Here is a 22,184-nt window from a genome sequence, read left to right on the forward strand (position 1 = left end):
CGTATCTAAACATACAGTACATATCCTACACTATGTCCTTTTTCTTGATCTCAGATACACTCTTCCGCTCTCTTTCACTCTCTGTTGATACGTCTTTATTTATCTGTCAGTCCATTTATCTCTCTGTCGGTCTATCTATCTGCCTGACCCATCAGGGGTGTCCTGTGCTCTTTGTATCCCTCTTCCGCATTAGGGTGAATTATTCATAGTAATCTCATCCCCAGTAAAAGCCCAATCAATAACGGCACAGGTGCTCCAGCGTCTAATGAGCTTGCCTGGCTCCACGCCCTTCCTGTATTTACCCCTTTAGTTATTTGTTCATTTTTTAGTCCTGGCAAACAAGGCAATATAGCATACCATTAAGCAATTATCTTTCACGCATACTCATACACACACATACACACACACACACACACACACCGTGTCTTGTGCTGGGTTTAAGTGTCCTTTGCTGTGTTGTTATCAATGTTTCTGCGTGTGTTGTTGTGTACCATGGTTTTTGTGTGTGTCTTTGCTGTTGTCCAGGAGAGCTTAGCGTACGCATACAAGACCAAAGATGCACTATGTTGATATTCAGCATGTTTTTTTTTGTGTGGGTGTTTGGTCTTGTATGCATACGCTTAGCTCACCTGGATAACAGCAAACACACACAAACAACCATGGTACATTACAACACAGCGCATCCTTGGTCTCGTAGGTGTACGCTAAGCTCACCTGGACAACAGCAAAGATGCGCTGTGTTATTATTTAAAATGGTTGTTTGTGTGCGCTTGCTGTTGTCCAGGTGAGCTTAGCGTACGCATACGAGACCAAAGATGCGCTGTGCCTAGTGCTGACAATCATGAATGGTGGCGACCTGAAGTTCCACATCTACAACATGGGCACGCCGGGCTTCGAGAAGGAACGCGTGCAGTTCTACGCTGCTGAGATCTGCTTGGGCTTATCACACCTGCACCGAGAGAACATCGTCTACAGGTGAGGAGGCCACACACACACACTTGCGCACACACACATACACTTGCACACACTTACCTTGTAAGCTAATACACAGACACTCACACAAATACATGCATGTCAAGCACATATCCTTGCTTGTAATTGCTGAAGTCAAATGCACTGACATTCTCATGCAAAAATGTCCACATTAATTATAGATTTGCACGTATTTTCGCTCGTGCAAACCTACTTGTACCATCTTAGGTATGACCTTAATGTTTCTTTCTTTCTCTATCTTTCTCACTTTCTCACTCTCTCACTCTCTCTCACTTTTGTCTTTCTTCTAGGGATTTAAAACCAGAGAATATTCTTTTAGATGATAATGGTGAGTATTTATTTGTAACCATTCCACTATTGTTTTATCACTTGAGTATTCATTGAGTATCTAAATACTGGTCTCGCTGTTCTCAAAAGGCCACCTCAGGATATCTGACCTGGGATTGGCTCTCAAGCTGCTGGATGGCGAGCCAATCAGAGGCCGTGTAGGCACTGTGGGGTACATGGGTAAGTCAAACAGCACTTCACATTTAAGTCATATGTAGGCTTCCATGCATGGCACCACCTTTCCCCTAAATTTGATAACACAACAGCTGAATATTTCTGTTGCGATATTCTTGTTCATGGTTAGGGTATTTAGGTAGCTGACTTTGCCAAACCGCTACATTGATGTTAGTTATAGTTATATATACACCGACACAGGGTCTTGCATGCAAACTAACCATCTTTGAAGGTCAATGTACTACCCGGTAGTGCAGAAAAAGGCAAATATAACCACAGTCACTTGCTAGTCAGACTACTGTTTTCACACAGGAGAGTCTTGACATTTCAGTTCCTTCACTGTCGTAACATCAAGGAAATGTTGATGGTTATCCTTCAGAGTGGATGCTTGTTCTTCGTGGCTGAAACAGTTTCTTGAATCACAAGTGCTGCACAGAACAACATGTGATGCATGATTTCCTCCTGTTAAGAATGTTATGTGTATGTGTCATGTGGCTCAAATGTGTACAAACTATGATCTGAGCAGAAATAAATACACTCATGACTGTACCAAAACCAACTATGGGTTAAATTGCGGTCAGTACCCATATGCATGTGCTGATGAGCTTGCAGTGCAGGATACAATTGTCCAGTGAATGGCTTAATTGTATTTACATAAAGATTGTATGTACATTTCTGATCAATTTTAATTGGGAACAAACGTGTGCATTGGTAATGGGCGGTTTGTGTGTTCTCAGTGTTGTGTTCTTGTGTTCTATACTCTATACTGTGCAGCCCCAGAAGTGATTAACAATGAGAAGTACTCCATGAGCCCAGACTGGTGGGGGCTAGGCTGTCTTGTCTACGAGATGACCGCCGGACGCTCACCTTTCCGCGCACGCAAAGAGCGCGTGAAGCGGGAGGAGGTGGAGAAGAGGGTGCTGGAGGAGGAGGAGGAGTACAGCGACAAGTTCACAGAGGACACCAAAGCCATCTGCAGGATGGTGAGGCACAGTACACACTCATACACATCCATGCAAATACTGTTCTTCTGCAAATATAACACACATACACACACACACGCACACACGCACACACGCACACACGCACACACGCACACACGCACACACGCACACACGCACACACACACACACACACACAGTCACCATACCACACTACACCATATGACTACCCATATGCATAATCCTTTAAAAAATACTTAATATACTTAAAATACACTAGTGACCGAGGTCATATCTGTCCTTCTCTCTTTCTCTCTCTCTCCTGTTCTATGTCCAGCTGTTGACCAAAGACCCCAAGCAGAGGTTGGGGTGTCAGTCTGATGGGTCAGCGTCAGTCAAAGCTCATCACTTCTTCAAGAGCATCAACTTTAAGAGACTGGAGGCCGGGATCCTAGAACCTTCCTTTGTGCCTGATGTGAGTGGCCACTCTGTTGGGTTCCCATTGCCACCTTCACAGAGGCACACATGTGAGAGATGAACTAAGCATGGCCCTCCGCTGCGCTGTTTGCTGTCAGTCACTGTCCACAGATCTTAAAATATCCTCAAAACCCCTTTAATGTTCTACTGTTTTGTGTTTCTTGGATTCGAAAGACTAAAACAGACCGTTGAGTTTGCTATCAGTTGATGAGTTAGCATGCTTCACAAAGAAAGGAAATGGTAAATGTGAGAGTTTTCTGACAGTGTTTAGCCAATACAGCCACGTTAACCTGCTGTTTTGTGGCTCTTTGTGGGTCGTACACTCAGGTAAACCCAATGATGCGGTCTGTGTTGTACATATCGTATGTGTGTCATAAACCAAGCTGACCCACCCATAACCTTTCATAGCTTTTATTTTGACCCATTTCACATAGAAATCAGTACAACAGTGTATTGCAACAGATGTAAATAAAGTTAGCTTTCCAAATGAAGGCACACTAATATGATAATAACAATTGAGGAAGTGCACCTTTATTTGAATCCTATTTGGATCCGGAACAAGGTGGGTAAATGGCATTTAAACTGGAAGTCACAAGCAGGTTTTTGGAATGAAAGTCGGCCTTGACTCTGGTGAACTTTGATGCAAATGACTACATAAATATCCACAGATAGCTAGGTTTCGATCTTGCATCTGTCACACTATATCCCTTACCTTATATAACATCTCCCCATCTTTTGTTCTCTCCCTCTTACTCTCTCTCTCTCTCACTTCAGCCCAGGGCGGTGTACTGTAAAGATGTCCTGGACATTGAGCAGTTCTCCACGGTTAAAGGCGTGAACCTTGACCAAACAGACAATGACTTCTACTCCAAGTTTGCTACTGGCAGCGTATCCATCCCCTGGCAGACTGAGGTAGGTCAGGATGGATTAGGACAGGACAATGATGGTTTCATTCATGTTTAAGAGACCGACTACGCTAAACTAAACATCTGCCTTTTTTTATTCCTTTTATATAACTTCTCCTTCTGTTCCCATTTCCTCTATGCCCATGATGAACCTCTACCCCCCCCTCTCTCTTTCTCTCGCTCACTCTCTTTTTCTCACTGTCTTTCTTTCTCTCTCTGTCTCTCTCTTTCTGTCTTTCTTTTATCTACAGATGATAGAAACAGAGGTCTTCAGTGATCTGAATGTGTTTGGGCCAGACGGTTCCCGCCCTCCTGACCTGGACTGGCACCAGCCCCTAGAACCTCCCCGCCGCAGGCTACTGGACCGGCTCTTCAGGAGACATGTGAGGCACGCGACCCTCACACTCAGCCGCACACACACACACACACACACACACACACACACACACACACACACACACACACACACAGACCCAGTAGTCCTAACTTACTCTACACATTGCACCAAATGCTTAGGCCCATTTTAAATAACTTTAATGCCATATACTTAATTAAATAGAAACACATCAGGTTAGAGTTGGTAACATGTACAAGAGTTACTGTAGTGAAGGTTGCTGAAAATTATATGTGGCCGAGTACTTTTGCTGCCCATTCCATTTCATAGACCTCACATACAGAAGATACTTACTTACTCTGAAGTATATTAGGATTATAATTCATACAGTATATTCCACACAAATTATACTCCACACAAATGCTAATGCAAATTCATGCACAAGCTTTTATTTAACTTTCTCTCTCCATCTCTTGTTTTGTGTTTCTCTATCTCTCTCTCTTTCTCCCCATTTTCTGTCTCCCTTCAGCACCCAGAGGTGTCCATCGCCAACTGCCGAGTCTCGTCTTCCAGTGTGAACTCTGTGGACTCCATGTCAAACTCTGCCCCCTAGTGGATGGAGGCCAGCGGAGTGAGACGGAGATAGTGACAAGAGATAGACAGACAGAAAGAGAGAGAGGCGGAGGACAGAAAGACTGACTTTCAGCTGGCTGTTCTCTTCTGTCACTGAGCCAGGGTCCGTCAGAATCCTCTAACCAACCAACTACCATACCAACGGGCCTGGCATTGGCCAGCTGCACAGACAGACACAGACACACATGCGCACACACTCAAACCTTGGTGGAACTGTAGTAACGAATATGAAAAGAAACAAAATAAAACAAACAAACTTTTAGGAGGAAACATTTCAGTACCAAACACCCTCATTCTACCCTAAACACACGCGCACACACACACACACACACAGACACACACAGACACACACACACAGAGACACAAGCCCTCAGGATGCTGGTGGTGTGTAACATGCCACTGACCGCAAAAGGAAAAGATAAACAAAACAAACAACAAAGAAGAGACAGAAAGTGGACCTTGGAGGTTGTGTGTCAGCACCACCCTATAGAACAAGAGGACCGTGTCATTATGATTTGTTTTGGTCCTTTTGAATGCTTTTTATATGTAAGAAAACTCAACTCTGATGTAAAGCCTATGTACAGACAGACAAACTTCCTCTGTCCTCTCTTCCCGTCATTCCCCTCCTTCTCCTAATAACTCATGTGGGCTTTTGAGATGAAACAGACAACCCCACCAACCTCAACCCTAAATGTGCACTGCCTCGCATATTCTCAGGCCAAAGATAGCGTTCCAACAGCATATTATAAGAGTTATAATGTTGTTTGCTTTGGAGGATCACCATATTCGTGGAAGAGAAGGAGATTTAACTTCAGAGAACCAGAATGAGAGGCAGTCGGTAAAGGTTCATCTATTGCTGTTAACCTGTCATAGATTGGCTTACTGAAATCGGCAGCTCTAGTCCCTCCAATCAACAAAGAGTTAGTGAGGGGCCTCACCCAGATGTCCCTTGGGAGATGGTGCACCTGAAGTTAGCCTTTACGTTGCCCCTGCATTGAAGACACTTCAGTGGTGCATTATTTGGTGCACACTAAAAGATAGTGTACACTTAAAGATAGTGTGCATTTAAAGATAGTGTACAATTATACCCTACTGGCATTCCACTGTGCAGTCTTTGATTTTGAACATTGCCACTATTCTAATGTAGAGCGCATTAAAGATGACTGTCCCCTACATAGTGCCTAATTGAATAACATTGATCCCACATAGTGCATCTGTGAATCGCCTGAGACTCGGCCACCCTGCGTTGGGTTTGCAATGAACAGAGGAAGAGGGCACACATGTATTTACTGAAGGCCAATAGAGATGCAGCAGGACACCAGCAATCCATCCGTTATGTCAGTAAATACACTGCACAATGTCAAACATAGACCTGTACCCAGACTTAACTTAACACAGACTTCCAGTAGGGATGAGAGAGAGGCCCTGAGTACACATGAGTAGAAAAGAAAAGAAAAACAAAGAGCTGAAGCACAAGCGAGTAAGTCAGGAGAGGAGAGGTTAGGAGAGATGTAGAGAGGAAAAAAATGAGGGAGAGCGAGAGAGATGGGGGGAAAAAAACTGACAGACAGGGAACTTGCAGCGTTGCACCCATATTTGAAATAAACTTGACTGGGAGCTTTACTCCAACAGTGCCAGAGGAATTCACCCACTTTTTCTTTGTTGTATTAAAGAAAAGAAAAAGAAACTAGAACTAGAACACATGGCTTCTGTCATTGTTTTTTGTGGCTCCTAAGGTTCTTTTTAGAGCTTTTAAGAGTTCAACACTATCAACCCAACAGAGCTCTTAGCTCCAGAACACCAATAGGGGTTTGCAGGGGTGATGAGGAGAAAAGACTGGAAGTTTAAGTACCACACCAACAAACTCATGCCTTCCTGTGTTGTTGAAACTTGCCATTTAGGAACCAACAGTCACGTTCATACAGACAGTAGATCTGCACCAGCTACTTTACCCTGGAGCATTTCTCAACGTTCTCCTCAAATGTCAACTGCATTTCATCTACAAATGTTATCGTCTTCATACAGGTTAGACATTTCAGGACATTCAGTGCTCTGATGATACATTTGTAAGTAATGAAGCTGGTTACTCTCATGTGCAACTGTTGTTAGAAACAGTTACACACATACGCTGACACACAGTTACTATTATGGGACGAGGACTTTTTATATCTGAACACTGTGTAGACATTGGAAAGAACACATTGTATTTTGTATATTAAAGTATCTACAGTCTCACATTTTAAACATACACCTTCTGTAACATCCATTTTATTTATTATCATAATCTGTACCGTATTATTTGATTACTATGCTGGTATGACAGCATCGTGACTTGAAGGGTTTCTCTTGTCTTTTAAGCTTGGTCTGCTAACACAGCAGGGCTAGTTCTCAGTTAAAACTACAAACAGTTCTGGACCAATTAGTTATTAGAATGAAAGTAGTAAAATGTCAATGTTGTTGCTTGACATGTGCTCCATACTCTTTCTTCCTTGGTAAAAAAGTGGGTAGATGACAGAGTGTTTTTGCTTTCACCGTCTGTTCAGAAATCCTAATGTGCCACATGTCACATGTGGTCTGTCACCTTTTCCATTACTTCTCCATCACCAAAGCCTTCAACAAGTAATGAACTAAACCATCATTACATGTGGGATATGAGACAAACAGTCCAACATTGAATTTGTGGAAGATGTTTTTAACCCACGGTTAGTGGTAGTGGTAGGTTTATTTTTTTCCTTTCAGACATTTTAATCAGGGTGGCACAGTTGATGATAAAAACATAATGTGACTAGGGATTATTTAAAGCAAAGGGATTATTATTATCATTACCCAAATAGGGAAAAGAATAGCTTTTTATGTAAACATTTCCAACAATTCAATCAATTGAAAATCAGTAAAGTGCCTCCTTCCAAAAACAGTGCAGGTTATGCCCAGATTAAGATTTGCACCTTCTGTGTTAAGCGTTGCCATTGTCTTTGCAACACACACGTACACATACATACATAGGACACAGAGGGACTGGTTGTAAGATACTGATTGCATGTGAAAACTCTGATGAGTCCTTTAGTCTGAATAAACAGGGCTGGCCTGAGGATGCACATGTGTGGCTCATTTATTTGGTCTGTGTGTGTTTTTTGTGTTGCTGCAAAGTATTTGTGCAGCATGAAGTGTTTGTGAGTGTGAATTTTGTTACGTTAACTGCACCAACTACATTCATTTCAAATGGTTTCTCATATAAATTCTGTTTAGTTCGAAGTTCTCTAAACTGCCCTCTTTATTTATAACCTTATAAGATCTGTTAAGACATAGCAAGATAAGTGCCTGCTTTCACAAGGCCTATCGTCCTATCAAGCCCAAAAAGAGATGATAATATTTTCAGTGCTATGAATACACTATGAAATGTCCAGAATAACAATTATAGCTTATATTGGCATGTATTTCCAGGCACTTAATCAGTGATATCACTTTTCCGCATTAAGCCAAACATATTTTAGCTTGTATACCATTCAGCACACAGTATATCATCAGCTGTCACCTGAAGTCTAAGTGCCTAGAGTGTCTGAAATCTTTAAGTAAAAACAATATGACAGGTTTTACTATATATTGTAGTCAATATGACAATAAATCTTTGTGCAATGGGAGGTATAGAGGTGACATCTCCGCTTTATAGAGTAATAATGAGGCCAAACATCCTTGGAAACTATGGAATGGCACAGGGAGGTGGCAGGTGAAGGCGATGTTGGTCTGGCATGCACGCACTCTCACAGCTGTCACAAACTGTGGGCAGACCCGCAAACCCCTTCCTGGCCCACTTGGCAAGATAATATTTGTGTGCTCTTGAGAATGTTGACCCTACAAGCTAATCTCATTCTCAGTCATTAAACCAATATTACCCTGAGATTGTGAAACAAGGTTGTGAAAACGGCTTGCATAACCACAAACCACACCAAGGTGAGGTGACAAAGAAGCAGGATAGGCTGTCGCATCACTTGACAGTGTTCTCTTGCTAACCGGTCACCTCGTCATCTGTTTTGTTCAGTAGAAACACAAGTATGTATCTTAATGCTCATGGCATTTGATCAATAGCAGTGACATAAAATAGAGGGACACCAGTGCCTTCAGGGTTTCCTAAAGTGGAATCACATTCCTGCAGTACCTACAACACTGAGTATTCTTATTCGCTTTGCACACCTGATTGAACATATAGATACAGTAAGAGATCATTAGCATTAGCCCATGAGGGTGGAGATAATTGAGAGAGAGAGCTAAGACGTGCAGTTCACCATGAGCAGGACAGGGATGGAAACATCCGGACAATCATCATAGATATGACAGATGATTACAGCACAACACTGCTGTTGCTGACGTAGGATATGATGCTCAGGAAGTTGCCCACCCACCCGTAACCCCAGCCAAAAACCACCCCACCTTCTCATTCAATCTGAATGGCACCGCCCCACAGCTTGATGTGCAACATGTGGCCCTGTGGAAACATGAGGGGTAGAGTGAGAGAAGGAGTGGGAGGGAAGCGGATGGAGACGGGGAAGGACACGTGTACTGGCACTGCGTGGCCGAGTTTTGGGGCACTGGACTGGATGTTATCTGGACAGTGTTTACGAGCGACAGAGACAGGGTTGCCCTGTACGTAGGGCATCCTTGGCCTGCAGGGTCGTGGGAGGTGCTTGACTGATGAATGTTTGTTTCTTTTTTTTTTTTATCTCCGAGCAGCATGGCCTTGCGGTCGGCCTATATAACATTCACCAGCTGGAAAACCCGTCAGAATTCAAGCAAACCTCCACTCTGCATGGTCGCCAGTTGAACTCATTTGATTTCTTAGTCAATGAACCATGTTTCCTGCAACTTTCAAACTCTGTGCTGGTATTTCCTATCGTCACATGCGAAATAATACAGGTGAGTTGATGTACTGGACCTTAATACTTTTGTTGCCGACTGAGAAGCTTAAGGTTGTCTCAAAAGAACAAAATGAATACCAGTCTGATATGAGACACTAACTTATGTATTTAGGTCATGTAACAGAGTTTTACTAATTCAGTGTTGTTTTTTTTGTCCAAATTGCGTACATTGAAACCATTCTGTACATTTCTGTTAGTACATTAAAAAAATATATTTCCAGTTATTTAAGAGATCCATGTCCTGGAGCTTCCCAGAATCAATTAGAACAGTTGCCTAATTGAACTACTGTTAATGTTGCTTTTTTGAAGAAGTTTCGTGAATGATCCAGGTGGTTGTTAAATTCTGTTTTCATAATATTGAAAGGAAATATATAGGTGATTGAGTATAAGGTATGAGCAGAATAATGTTGACATTGGCATGAGCAGTCACAAAAAATGCAATTGTGTATTGGTGTGGTCTGTGTGTGTATGTATGTGTGTGTGTATGAATCTGATTTGTGTGATTACTCGCAGGTTTGAGGAAGAACGCAATGGTGGCGATCAACCATGAGTTTAGCCGTCTGTCATGTCCAGGGCCAAGCAGCTGGGTCAGCAACGTGCGACGCAGGAGCTCACTGCGCAGTAAGAGCCCACGTACAGTTTATGTGTCACTACACTTTATTAGTTACTCATTGTCTTTTGTAAACTCCCCCTCTCTGTCTCTTTCTGGCACCATCTGCTATATACTTGGTTCTTGCACACCTGTCATTTGTTTATTGTTTGATTAAACCTATGCGGTTGGTTAATATGTCTATGCACTGTATTTCCTGGTGTATAATTATTGTGTGTGTGTGTGTGCCAAATACAGGCAACAGAATTGAGGAAGAGCCATGTAGCGAGGTGGACCAGGCCTATGTAAAGCAGGGACAGGAGGCCTTGCAGAAGTCGATCTGCATCCTCAGTGAACAAAATGGCTGGCAGACAGAAATTGTGACAGTAAGTATGCAGACTCTCTAACTATATGTGCACTGTATTTAAAAGTATGGTGTGCCAAATCCAGTAAGTAGTCCAGACATATACTTACACTGCCTGTGACTGTTTACAAAAGCTTAAAAGCAAGCATTTCGTGAAGGGGAAATTCTCCAAAGAACAATTTTGCTAAGCCAAGTTGTTTGATCTACAACTGAAGTGATAGTTCAGTGAGAAAAAAATTAGTTATCAAAGAAACTGGACTGGACAAAAACTGAACACCGCTCAGTAAAGACTTCTTAAACTAAATCTAATCTAACATAGGATTTAACTGGTATGAATTGAGTAGCAATTCTGATCCCTTCAAGATCTTTCAAAACCAGGTGAATGCAAGGGGATCACATGGACAGCTAATTAAATGTGTGACTGGTGACCCCTTATGTATTATACAACCAATATGCACAAACATTCATACCTCAGTGCTTCTAACTTTACCAGACCTTACACCTATAATAGAGTAACAAAATGAATTAGTGAATTTGCATTACTATAAGGCCGTCACCAAAAGAGGACTCATATTGGTTTATTTTGATTTGTCTGATGTAATCTCTAATAAGGTACCCAAATGAATGCCGTAATTCTGTGTGGTGTGTGTGTGTGTGATTCTTCCAGGCCAGTGGTGATAGGGTCCTGAGCAAGGTGCTGCCAGACATTGGTAAGGTGTTTAAATTGGAAGTGGTGCTGGATCAGCACCCTGATGATCTCTATAATGAACTAGTAGGAAATATGGAGCAGATGGGGGACTGGAACCCAAATGTCAAACAGGTCAAGGTGAGAGAGCTGAACACCTCATCCTGTGAGCCGGAAGCTTCCCATAGCCTCCCATAGTAGCTGGTGTCATTAAAGTGCATATGCATTTTATGTATTGTGAGACTGTATTGTATTGTGTTAAATTGCTGGATACGTGGAAGTACTGTTTAGAGACGGTCACCTGCTACATTGTTATACTTCCTCTCCTAACTGCATGGTTCAAAAACTCCTTTTTCATTGATTGACTAACTTGCTTGTGGTCATCTTGGCTGATGTGTGTGTTTTAAAGTAGTCCTTCAATGTGAGAGCTTTTGGGGTAGATCTTTCATTCTTTCTCTCTTTCACTGTGTCTTAGATCCTGCAAAAGATCGGCCAGGACACCATGGTGACTCACGAGGTTTCCGGTGAGACTCCCGGTAATGTGGTCGGGCCGCGGGACTTTGTAAGTGTGCGCTGTGCCAAGCGGCGAGGCTCCACATGTTTCCTGGCCGGAATGTCCACCCAGTATCCGGGAATGCCAGAGCAGAAGGGCGTTGTGAGGTACAGCGGCTGTGTAAATGATCAATGTTACACTAAATTTCTTCAGCTTACTGAATTTTATTCTATTGCACTTTGCACAATTACAATATAGTTGAGTCTAGTCTTACTGATCACTCCTTATTGTCAACTAGCTATTAAAGTGAGAACCTGATCGACTATTGGCATCACAATTGTCCTTCTGTGATCCCCTCCCCCCTCCAGGGCAGAGAATGGACCGACCTGCATTGTGTTGCGTCCAAATGCAGAGGATCCAGAGAAAACCAAGTTTACCTGGTTATTGAGCATAGACCTTAAGGTGAGGAGCTTCTGAGGTCAGTGTGTACAGTATGTCCATCTGTAAAAGTGACACTAATTGCCCTTACCATAATACTGTGACACTCTACAGTATCTTTTTCACTACTCAGGTCAACTGAATGCCTCCATCTCCAAATATTGGAAATTTGAAAAAACATAATAAGCGCATGGAATAAAATGCTATCAAATAGATTATTTGGCCATGCCAAGATTTGCAGTTTGTCCTTTAGAAGCGTTCTTTATTCTGTACATGGTCTGATCCACCCTCTCTGTGTCTTCCCAGGGATGGATACCAAAGTCTATCATCAACAGGGTGCTGTCTCAAACCCAGCTGGATTTCGCCAACCACCTACGAACAAGGATGGGACCCAGCGGTGGGCTGGAGGCTGCCTTGGCCTGCTGACCCCTCCAGCTCATGGCTGCACGTTGACGTTTGGCTTCTGAACACGGGAGCCGCTGGCAGACTCCCCCTTAAGAACCTTCCCAGCCATGTTCTTCTTCACACCCACTTTTGTAAATACTACACACAACAAGAGGAAAATGTAGCCCATCCCTCATCACTTTAAAAGAGTTTAGTGAGATCAGATGCTCCATTTCAGACTAGAATTTGTAATCCAGACTGAAGATGTACCAGACTATCTGGCAGCACAAGTTCCTTTTACCATCCTGGAGGTCTTGGACGCCAACTCCTCTTGCTGAACCCACCTCTGTTTTCTATACCTCCTGCACATTTTTCTGACATATACGTATCTAGTACATTCTCCCCCCATCTGAACATTTCTAGCCCACCAACTATGCATTTCCCATCACCCTGTCACCTTGTTTGTATAAAGAAAAAGCACTTTTTAAACCTTTAATATTTATTACGTTTATGTCATTGCATCACCCTGGGTAAGGATGTCTGCCAAGTGAATAAACAAATATGATCTAAATGCCATTGAAAGTGTGTATTATTTAATACATGTTTATGGTCCCACCATGCTTACAATTTGCTCAATATCATAGCAATCTCAAACACTGGTCAGACAAAATTAACACATCGTGGCTAAAATGAAAAGGTTGCTGTTATTCTATCGATTCTATTTAAGGATGTTGACTTGTAAGTTTGCAAAGATATGCTTGTTCGCATGTGCACATTGTCTGTATATCCCCTTTTGTGAGTGTGTTCCTATGCATGTGTCTGTGTGTGTGTGTGTGTGTGTGTGTGTGTGTGTGTGTGTGTGTGTGTGTGTGTGTGTGTGTGTGTGTGTGTGTGTGTGTGTGTGTGTCCATAGCGTGCATATTACTCTATAGAGTAAGAGTAAATCATACAGAGCCGATTAATTCATGAAAGTCTCCTTCCTGCCTGGTGGACATTAGTGTGCAGAGGGCGTTTGCCAAAGCAAGCAGGTGTTTGGCGATTCGCATGTGTGCGGGAAACTTCACAGTCTTTTGAAAGCACGATTCAGGCCTGCCTCACACATTCCAGGATATGAGGTAAGCCCTGAAACCCGCACCAGAGGAAGTCTGTCCTCCTCATTTTCATGCTTGTAACATTTTCCTATGATGTATATTTTAGTGGGATTCCAAGGAGAGATCGGAGAGGCATGCTCTTTTCAGGCCTTTGAAATACAACCTGCCTGGGCTGTTTCTACACTCTCGGCAGTCGGCTTGAATGAAATCAGAAATGAAAGAAAATCAAAAACAAATGCTGCATCTGGGAACATTGTTAATTCATACAACAGATTAGTTGCCAGAGAGTCCACTACTGTTCCCTGTTTAAGTGTGCATGTAATTATTGCTGAATCAAAAAGGTAATTCCTTTCACTTTGCTCTAGAAAAACCAGTTACTTTGAGCAGTACATCTGGACATTGCTTACATCATCTTCTTGATGAAGTGCTGGCTTTTATTTAATGAGTGATGTATTTAGTTTTGCTATGTGTCTGAACTTCTGAGGAGCAGAGAAAAGTGACACATGTTGAAGATCCCTTGTGGTTCGGCCTAAAACAGATGTTTTAGGGGCCGCTGTCCTCTTGAACCACTATCAACCATTCTCAAGGGTACCTGCGATTAATACGGGCAGGAGATGATCCCATGTATGAGCATATCTCCACAGAGAAACATTGGGGGCTGAAATTAAGGCAATTTCGGCAGGGCTAGGAAAAGCAGCACTGATTTGATGTCAACACTGGGTCATCTGCAAGTGCTGCACATATCCCCTTATTGACTATTGTTCCACAGCATCACAAATGTCAAAAAAAGAAACATCACATGGATGAAAATTTAAATTAAAAACAAGTACATGCAAACACTCCCCAATGATCAATGATTTAGAGAAGGAACTTGGTTTTTCCCAATAATTCAATTGCAAGTTACAGAACACCACAAATACTAAAATTCAAACTTTAAATGAATATCTACTTAACCTCAGAGAGCAAACATGCTAACAAGCCCACTGCTATTCCAAACATTTCAACGACTTTTAATGAATTAAAATCTGTTATGATACATGATGATGAACTGATGAACATACTGCCCTGGCTATGCCAAATCCACATTCACTATGCATTATGGTCTTAAACTATCTAAACTGGTTTAAGCTTGACTAGGGTGTAGCTGAGCAGTGATGATCCAAAATGATTGGATTGGATTGGACAGGTTGGGAGCTTAAATAACGAATGCTGGGGTGTTGGCAGCATAAGGCATAACATCTCTCACCTCAGCAAAGGCTCATGAGATATTGTGTTTAGTTTTATCCAACCCTGATATCTGATGGCTAAGCTGGTGGTCTAAAGGATACTATCATGTGTTTTCTGGACAGTCCTCTTTCTTTTTCTCTAGAAGTGTTCTTAAGGAATGTTCTGCCTTAAAATATGTGTTGCTCCCTCTCATTTCGTCTGCACAACTTCTCCTGATTTCAAAGGTCAAATAATGACCTGTGAGTGGTTCAGATATTATTATTCTGAAAACAAGCCCAAATGTCAGAGGAACTATCACTGACGATTGTGGTCACCACTTCCTGATTGTGGCTCTATAAAAAAGTACATTAATGAAACGGAGCGACAAGAACAAACATGTAGGCTATTCTTCCTCCTTTAATGACAATGCTTTATTCAGCAAGTTGCTTCATTATTCAATGGAAAATGTAAACCCTGCCAAGAGAGCCACCAGGCAATAACAATGTTAATGGGGATTTAAATGCTTCTTCTTTTTCTTCTTCCTCATCTTGAAGTGGCCGCATCAGGTTATGGGCTAATACCTCCGCCCATGGTTGCAAACGCTCACGTTTTTGGCGTGAGACGCATGTCCTGTCTCACGACAGCATGACATTTTTTTCCATTCCATTGATTTCAATGCATTTCACGCCCAAAAATAAAACGGTTTTGGTCAATCTGTGGCCAATTTCACTGATTCCGACGCCAAGCCATTCTTGAAAGTTGGCAACTTTGCCTCAACCTCCCATGTGACCACAAAAAGGGTTTGTGTGGTGATATCAGTAGATTACACAGCAGCATGTCCACTTTCAGAGGTTTTGGGCATCTGTGAGGCCTGGTTAGTGTACAGTGGGTTTAAGGTCAACTGAACCAGTGGTTTCGCCTTGGACCGTTTAGTGCATGTAGAAATGGTCTGCTTCCACTGAAAGATGCTTTATCTGTATATTATTTTCCTACGGAAGAAAAACATTGCTGAGGCATTAGTAATCAACCAAGAGGTCTACATGATCATTAGTGGAAATTCGTCAGGATGATCATAACTGCATGATTGCCATTGGTTTTGGCTGCAGATGTTCAGCACACACACACACAATGTTAGTAATGAGATATGGTAATATGTTTGACTGGTCTAATAAACTGTACAGAAATACTTGCCCTCATTCTGAGTGTTCTCAGAGAGTTCTGATATTTTATTAGATTACTAATTCACCCTGTTGTACCTGACTAAAACATTAAAATCTTTTGCTATCATCTACAGTCAGGGCTCTTACGCCCTCTATGGTCATATTGTCGTCACTAAAAAAGACTACACCGGAAGTCGACACTTAAAACTACAATTCCCATTACCCTCCAGATTACTGTAACAGTGGAAGGGGGAAGGGAAGCCGAGATTGGAGGGAGACAAACTGAGGTAAAAATAAAAAGCAATATTTTATTACAACATCAGTTGTAGGCATGCAACTTGATAAGGAACCTGTGGAGGCTGTTTTTGCAAGTGTTGCTGTGGCGGAGATTTGCATCAAAAATCGTTTCTTGACAAAAACCAAGAGCAACCTAGTTAGGACTGCACAAAAAGATTTAGCTAATGTTATCGTTATCTGTTAGCAAGCTGACCAATAGCTAGCGTTACCTTCCAGTCATTTTACATCTAACGTGTTTATCAGTTCGTAGCTAGCCTTCCTAAGGTACAGTGAGTTATAACGTTAAACGTGTGTTGTCGTTCTGTCTTTCCCGAGAACTTAAATGACAATGTGTCTTTTAAACTATATATTATTTTTGTGAGTGTATGGCTTTTGAAATATTTCTGCTTGGTTAACTTTGTGTCCTGGATATTATGACAGATTAGGTAGCTACGGTTGGCTAAATCATGAGCGAGAACTAACGTTTGCTAGATAACTAAGGAGTTTGAATTGGAATTATCATTGCATTATGATTTAAATTGGGCACTTACTAAGAAAGGCGTTAGAATTAACAGCAGAGGCCATTCATTTTACTGTTTGCTTCATAATATCGGGCATTTAACAGGATGCATGTAACATTACATTTTGCAAACTTTTATGTGCTTTATTTTATCATCCGAGATATAACGAGATATAACTTGTGCACCGTGACAATACTTAGTCATCCAGTATAATCATTGGAAAGATGTTGACATGATTGGTAAATGGAACGGTAACATTCGGCACACTGTAGTTTTTGTGGTAAAAATGTTACTAATGGTTGTTGTTAGAGACATACTTGCTAGAAATGATTTACACCGCTGTTAGGTTTTTAAAGTGGCATGACTGGATTTTTATTCTGTTTGCATTTTAAGTCCAGTGCGACAGTAGTCTACGTATTTTGTCGCTATCTTCATTTCCCCCTGTATCAGATTTTATTGCGTGGTATTTGTCTAGCTAGCTTGCATGTGAAGATGACAGGAGGCGATGATGTCATTGATAACCCCTCCCATGCTCATCAATATGACAAATAGAATGTCCTTTGGCTAACTATTGAGATGACTCTGTTCGAACTAGGCTGTAACATCAGGTTTGTTGTGCATTCAATAGGGAAATACGTAGGTTTGGACAGGTTTAGCCGGTGTTGAAGTTGCATTCTTCAGATGGCAAGAAATGCAGGATTTATAGATGACGTCATCGATATGCGTTTTATATTGCGCCTGTGAATTTGTCAGAGCAATTACCAGGACTCAGTGACATAAGTATTCATATTTTCATTTGACGTGCTTTGTGCTTATATCTGTAATGTAACTATTGTCTAACGCTAAAAAAAATTCAAACATGTTATGTTTTTTCAAACGTACTCTGTGTTTGTGTCTTTATGCCGATAAAATAGGTCATATTTCGAATGTTTCTTAAATGAGTCCATCAAGCTGGAAACTCGTTGCATCTGCTTAGCGGCTTTGCTTTAATATATATCTTGCACCGAAGTGGGCTGGACCAACAAAAGGTTGATGTCTTTGTTGCATGTTAATAACAACTTCCCTCTCGCCTCTTTTCAGAGCGTCCATCCGTTAGGCGGAAGTTCCATAGAACCCTCCACTGGTTGCAGCTATTAGCAGGTGACACGCACCCTCATGCACATACAGACGACTTGGCAAGGGCACAAGACCTTAGACTGTAAAGAACCTCTGCACTTTTGATGTAAACTCAGATTGCGTGGGAAAAGGTTGTCAAAGTGAATACACACTTCTCTGTCCCTCGGGGTCCTTCTGAGGAGTGTCATTGCTTTGCAGAGGTTGGTGGGGTTTCCAGGAGTGCCAGAGAGTCATGGGGTTTGGGAGGCAGGAGGCGACCCAGGTCCATGCCCCCTGCAGCGCGCTCACAGTCGGGCTCTGCTGATGGAGCGTCCCAGCGGACGCCAGCTCAACTACGCCTGGCACGGAGGACGAGGAGAAGGAGAGGAGGTTTAAACAGCATTCTTCAGCCCAAGCTGGAGAGGTTTTAGATTTCAGCAGCAGCAACAGACTACTCTGCACGCTTTCTCTCGCGACGTCTCAAACAACATAGGAAAACAGGCAGCTCGATCCTTAACCTCTTGGAAACCCACCTGAGGCGGTACCACGAGGGCTTTTAGCAGAGCAACTCGTCGTCCCCCATTCTTTCTTTCAGTCTGACTTTGTTACCTGTGACTTCCACCATTTGATTTGGTGCTCTTGAGCGAGAGCCGTCTTGACTGAGCATAAAGGGTACAAGAAAAGAGAGAGAGAGAGAGAGGAGAGACTGTGCACTCCCGCTCTGTGACTGCTCGAGCACCATGGCCATCTGGAGAACAGCAGGGCTGAGTGTCGCACCACCAGAACTGGGCAGACTGTAGGAGGGGCACACCTCACCCCGTAGCAGCAGCAGCAGCGGCCGCCAAGCTTCAACACCCATGCCATGGAAGGGGAGATCATCCTGGTTGCACACACTGAGGTAAGAGCTGAGCTGTCAGTGCAGCCAGGTGGGATTCATACTGGAACAGCCTCACTGCATACCAGTTGGACTGCACTATGTGGACACGGAAGGGTGCATACTCAAAGCTTTAGTGCAGTTGAATTGCACTATGATGGCAGACAGAATTGTGTTTGTGTGGAGGGAGTGCAGTGGTTGTGAGCCAATTTCCCTTCCTTGCAAAATTGAGGTGCTTGGGGATACATATGCCTGTGCTCAGCTCCTCTGAGCTTTCTCTGCTGGGAAGACATCTTTTAAGGGTCAGTTTGTGAGGCAAGGACTAAGGCTAGTGCAGTGCATACAAGGGTCACAATTTAGTCAGCCAAAATGATGGCAGAGAATCAGCTCAATAGTATTTATCAGAACAATCCCGAATTGCCTAAATGGCTTTCTCAGCAGGGAATACTTTTCCAGTCAGAACACCAGTTTGTATGCATTTCATTCTTATCTTTGTATACAATTGGCAAGGAAGCACACTGAACTTGTTGATTCATGATTAAATACTGAGAGCGCATGGCAGTCTTCTCCGTAATTAAAGCTTGCAAAGCACGTCCTTTGTTCTGGGTTAATTTCCTATGGTCCTTTAAAGTGATACATTATTTGAAAACTGATACATTATTTGAAAACTGATACATTATTTTGGGACAGATAATTTGATAATAAAGCGTAAATGCCATTTTTTTTTTTTTCAATGTCCTGACAACTTTTTGGAAATTAAATTAAACTCCTTTAAAATGTTGATTTAAAGGTTTGGACAAGTTGTCCACTTGTCATATGGGAGCCAGAAACGACTCAGTAATGTATTTAGGCAAATTGGCTCCTCCTTGTCTTGCAACAGGTGTGTCTCTGTCGTAGGAGATGCATCACAAAGCATGTCCCCGACCACCTCTAGACCTCCCCAGACAGAGGTCTGAAAAATGTTTGACCTCTCTCGCACGACCACACAAACAGACATCGTTTTAAGAGTACTGTCTTATATTGACAGTGACATATCTCTCTACAGGACATTAGGTCATTTTTTTCCCCCACACACGTAAACTTTTAAATGGCTCGTTTTAAATGTGAATGCTATGTTTTTGGCACTCCATCACAGTTTGATCGCTTCGGCCAATTACGATGACAGTGTGCATTGTTGTTGCACACCTGCGTAGCGTGTAGAGCAAGCCCTTGTGAGTGCAGCAGAGTGCTTGCAGACCTGTGGCTATGGATGGGAGTTAGGGAATTTGTGGGTTTGTTGATCTGTTGCTGGAGCACTTAATTAAGTCCCTTGCCAGTACAGATGACTTGCATTGGTCTGTTGGAGTTCACGGGTTTGGTGTAAGTAAGCCAGTTCTGAATTTCAGGGTAGCATACTGTCAGTACAATGAAAGTTACTGATTTGAAACAGGCTGCATTTGTTTGTCTTTGAGAGAGTTTCCTTAAACCCTGAAGTCTGCGCTCTTACTTTTCTCATCCACTTCCTTTGCTTTCATGGGCAATTTCTGATGTGGCATTGTTTTCCTTTATCAGGGTTTGAATGGGTTGCCTCAAGAATGTAAGCAGACAGTGGATCTGACCAATGGACACTCCAATCACAAACCCGTGAGTATCCTATTTGTCTCAACACAAGAAGCCGTCACTCACCCCACTTACACACCTCTTTACAGCACAATTTCACTTCCCAAGTAACCATGCGTATGTCCCATGCTCACTCTGTACAATCAAAACCTTCTGGCCCGTCACATATGTGTATCTACTGCAGAGGATTTAGTGCCCTCCCTTGACCCGTTGTGTGACCCGTTGGGCACTGCTCTGCACGGACTGGGGTGAGGTGAGAAGAAGGTTGGGTGCGCTGAAGCTTTAGTAAGCTCTACCTGCAGAGATGACTGCTGCGTGCAGTGGCTCACCTCACCTCGACTCTGCTCCCAAGGGATGTTCCCTGCTATCTTAAGTGTTAATGAAATGGGGACACTTTTCCACTCCTTAAGACATTTAGACCAAGAGATTGCTTTATGTAGTAGGAGCCCAAATGCAATGTTTCAGCTTGTCTGCATCAAGCAGTTGAAATATTGTTGTTAAAGTTCACTGGCCTGCATTTAGGTCGAGAGAACACACCCTGTAGCAAAGGTCAAGGCGGTCTTTTGTGTATTAGCATTTCCTGAGTCAGGGAGTGTAGTAGACGCCAGCATGGCTTACAGCACAGTGGAGGAGTTTACTTTATCGCTCGGCATGCTCCCCTGAACTTGAAGCATGATCTTTGTGTTGCTCTTACCATGCTCTGTGACCTAACGATCTTGAAATTTGACTTGGAACCGACTTCTTTGGACTTGCAGGAGGTGAATGGAGTGGCTCCAGGCCATGCCATCATTAAGGAGCACACCAATGGACACTCCCTTCACAAACCAGTGCCAGTGAGTTCCTTGGACGGACGTTCACATACACATGCTGAAAAGGCTGAGATAAAAATGACCACAACAATAGAGGCTGTGTTCTTAATTGATGCAGATGGTATTTTTTCACCATAGCCACACAGACACACAGACACACACAGACACACACACACACACACACACACACACACACACACACACCTACAGACTCGTGTGCAGTCTTGACTGTCCTCTGAATTGGTGTTGTAGATTTCTGCGCTGAAGCAGAATGGCCTGTTGCAGTCCCTGGCAGCAGGAGGTGATCAGCTGAAGCTGAACACAGAAGGTGAGAACAGCCGTGTGTCCCTTTTGAGTGTGTGTGTGTGTGTGTGTGTGTGTGTGTGTGTGACTTCACTCACTCTGAGTCTGTGTGTGTTTTAATCTCACCTTGTTTCTGTTGTGTGAACTGGCTCCTTACACGGTTGTGATATTTCTCCCCTCAGTTCCTCAAGTGTGTGTTTCTAGCTGTGTGTTTTTGCTTTGTGTTAATGCTGGTGCGTTTTGTATTTGTTTACTGTTGAAATGTGTGTGTGTGTGTGTGTGTGTCTGTCTGTCTTCTCACCCTCTTCTCCATGGCGTGTGATTGCAGAGGTGAACTCGGAGGTAGAGAGGGCCAGAGAGGAATGGGATGCCCTTGAGAGCATCCAGCCAGGTGAGCTCATCCTCCTTGTCGCCATGGGAACCACATCTCTAACGCACTGCCTTACCTCAGCCACACTAGCCTACCTCCTTAGATACCAAACTCACTCGTCCAATCCAGAGACTTTGATTGGGTCAGCCTGAAGGAGCCTGGCATCGGGCTCTGACTTAGTCAGACACCCCATTTTAAAAGATTTAACATTGTTTAGATTGCTAAAATAAAAT

The 22,184-nt window shown here is 42.8% G+C and overlaps 3 protein-coding genes across 3 annotated transcripts in view; all 3 read left to right on the forward strand.

Annotated features, from left to right (window-relative positions):
• grk5l (G protein-coupled receptor kinase 5 like) overlaps nucleotides 1-7,811 on the forward strand; it is a 41,385-nt gene extending 33,574 nt beyond the window's left edge. The window contains exons 9-16 of the mRNA XM_080853169.1: nucleotides 785-975; nucleotides 1,284-1,321; nucleotides 1,411-1,500; nucleotides 2,269-2,477; nucleotides 2,773-2,910; nucleotides 3,687-3,824; nucleotides 4,069-4,200; nucleotides 4,681-7,811. Coding sequence (XP_080709295.1) covers nucleotides 785-975; nucleotides 1,284-1,321; nucleotides 1,411-1,500; nucleotides 2,269-2,477; nucleotides 2,773-2,910; nucleotides 3,687-3,824; nucleotides 4,069-4,200; nucleotides 4,681-4,764 — 1,020 coding nt within the window. The 3' untranslated portion in view covers nucleotides 4,765-7,811. The remainder of the gene's footprint in view (nucleotides 1-784; nucleotides 976-1,283; nucleotides 1,322-1,410; nucleotides 1,501-2,268; nucleotides 2,478-2,772; nucleotides 2,911-3,686; nucleotides 3,825-4,068; nucleotides 4,201-4,680) is intronic.
• Nucleotides 7,812-9,628: 1,817 nt separating this feature from the next.
• On the forward strand, nucleotides 9,629-12,689 carry star (steroidogenic acute regulatory protein; the record flags this gene model as incomplete). Its single annotated transcript, XM_080852185.1, has 7 exons — nucleotides 9,629-9,692; nucleotides 10,208-10,315; nucleotides 10,542-10,669; nucleotides 11,315-11,473; nucleotides 11,808-11,992; nucleotides 12,194-12,287; nucleotides 12,570-12,689. The coding sequence occupies 7 exons, from the start codon at nucleotides 9,629-9,631 to the stop codon at nucleotides 12,687-12,689; spliced, it is 858 nt and encodes a 285-aa protein (XP_080708311.1).
• A 5,548-nt stretch (nucleotides 12,690-18,237) lies between these two features.
• elmod3 (ELMO/CED-12 domain containing 3) overlaps nucleotides 18,238-22,184 on the forward strand; it is a 10,658-nt gene continuing 6,711 nt past the window's right edge. The window contains exons 1-5 of the mRNA XM_080852495.1: nucleotides 18,238-18,894; nucleotides 20,422-20,493; nucleotides 21,225-21,302; nucleotides 21,531-21,606; nucleotides 21,910-21,972. Of these exons, the coding sequence (XP_080708621.1) occupies nucleotides 18,859-18,894; nucleotides 20,422-20,493; nucleotides 21,225-21,302; nucleotides 21,531-21,606; nucleotides 21,910-21,972 (325 nt within the window). The 5' untranslated portion in view covers nucleotides 18,238-18,858. The remainder of the gene's footprint in view (nucleotides 18,895-20,421; nucleotides 20,494-21,224; nucleotides 21,303-21,530; nucleotides 21,607-21,909; nucleotides 21,973-22,184) is intronic.

This window comes from Sprattus sprattus, assembly GCF_963457725.1.
Source record: "Sprattus sprattus genome assembly, chromosome: 15".
Classification (NCBI taxonomy): Eukaryota; Metazoa; Chordata; class Actinopteri; order Clupeiformes; family Clupeidae; genus Sprattus; species Sprattus sprattus.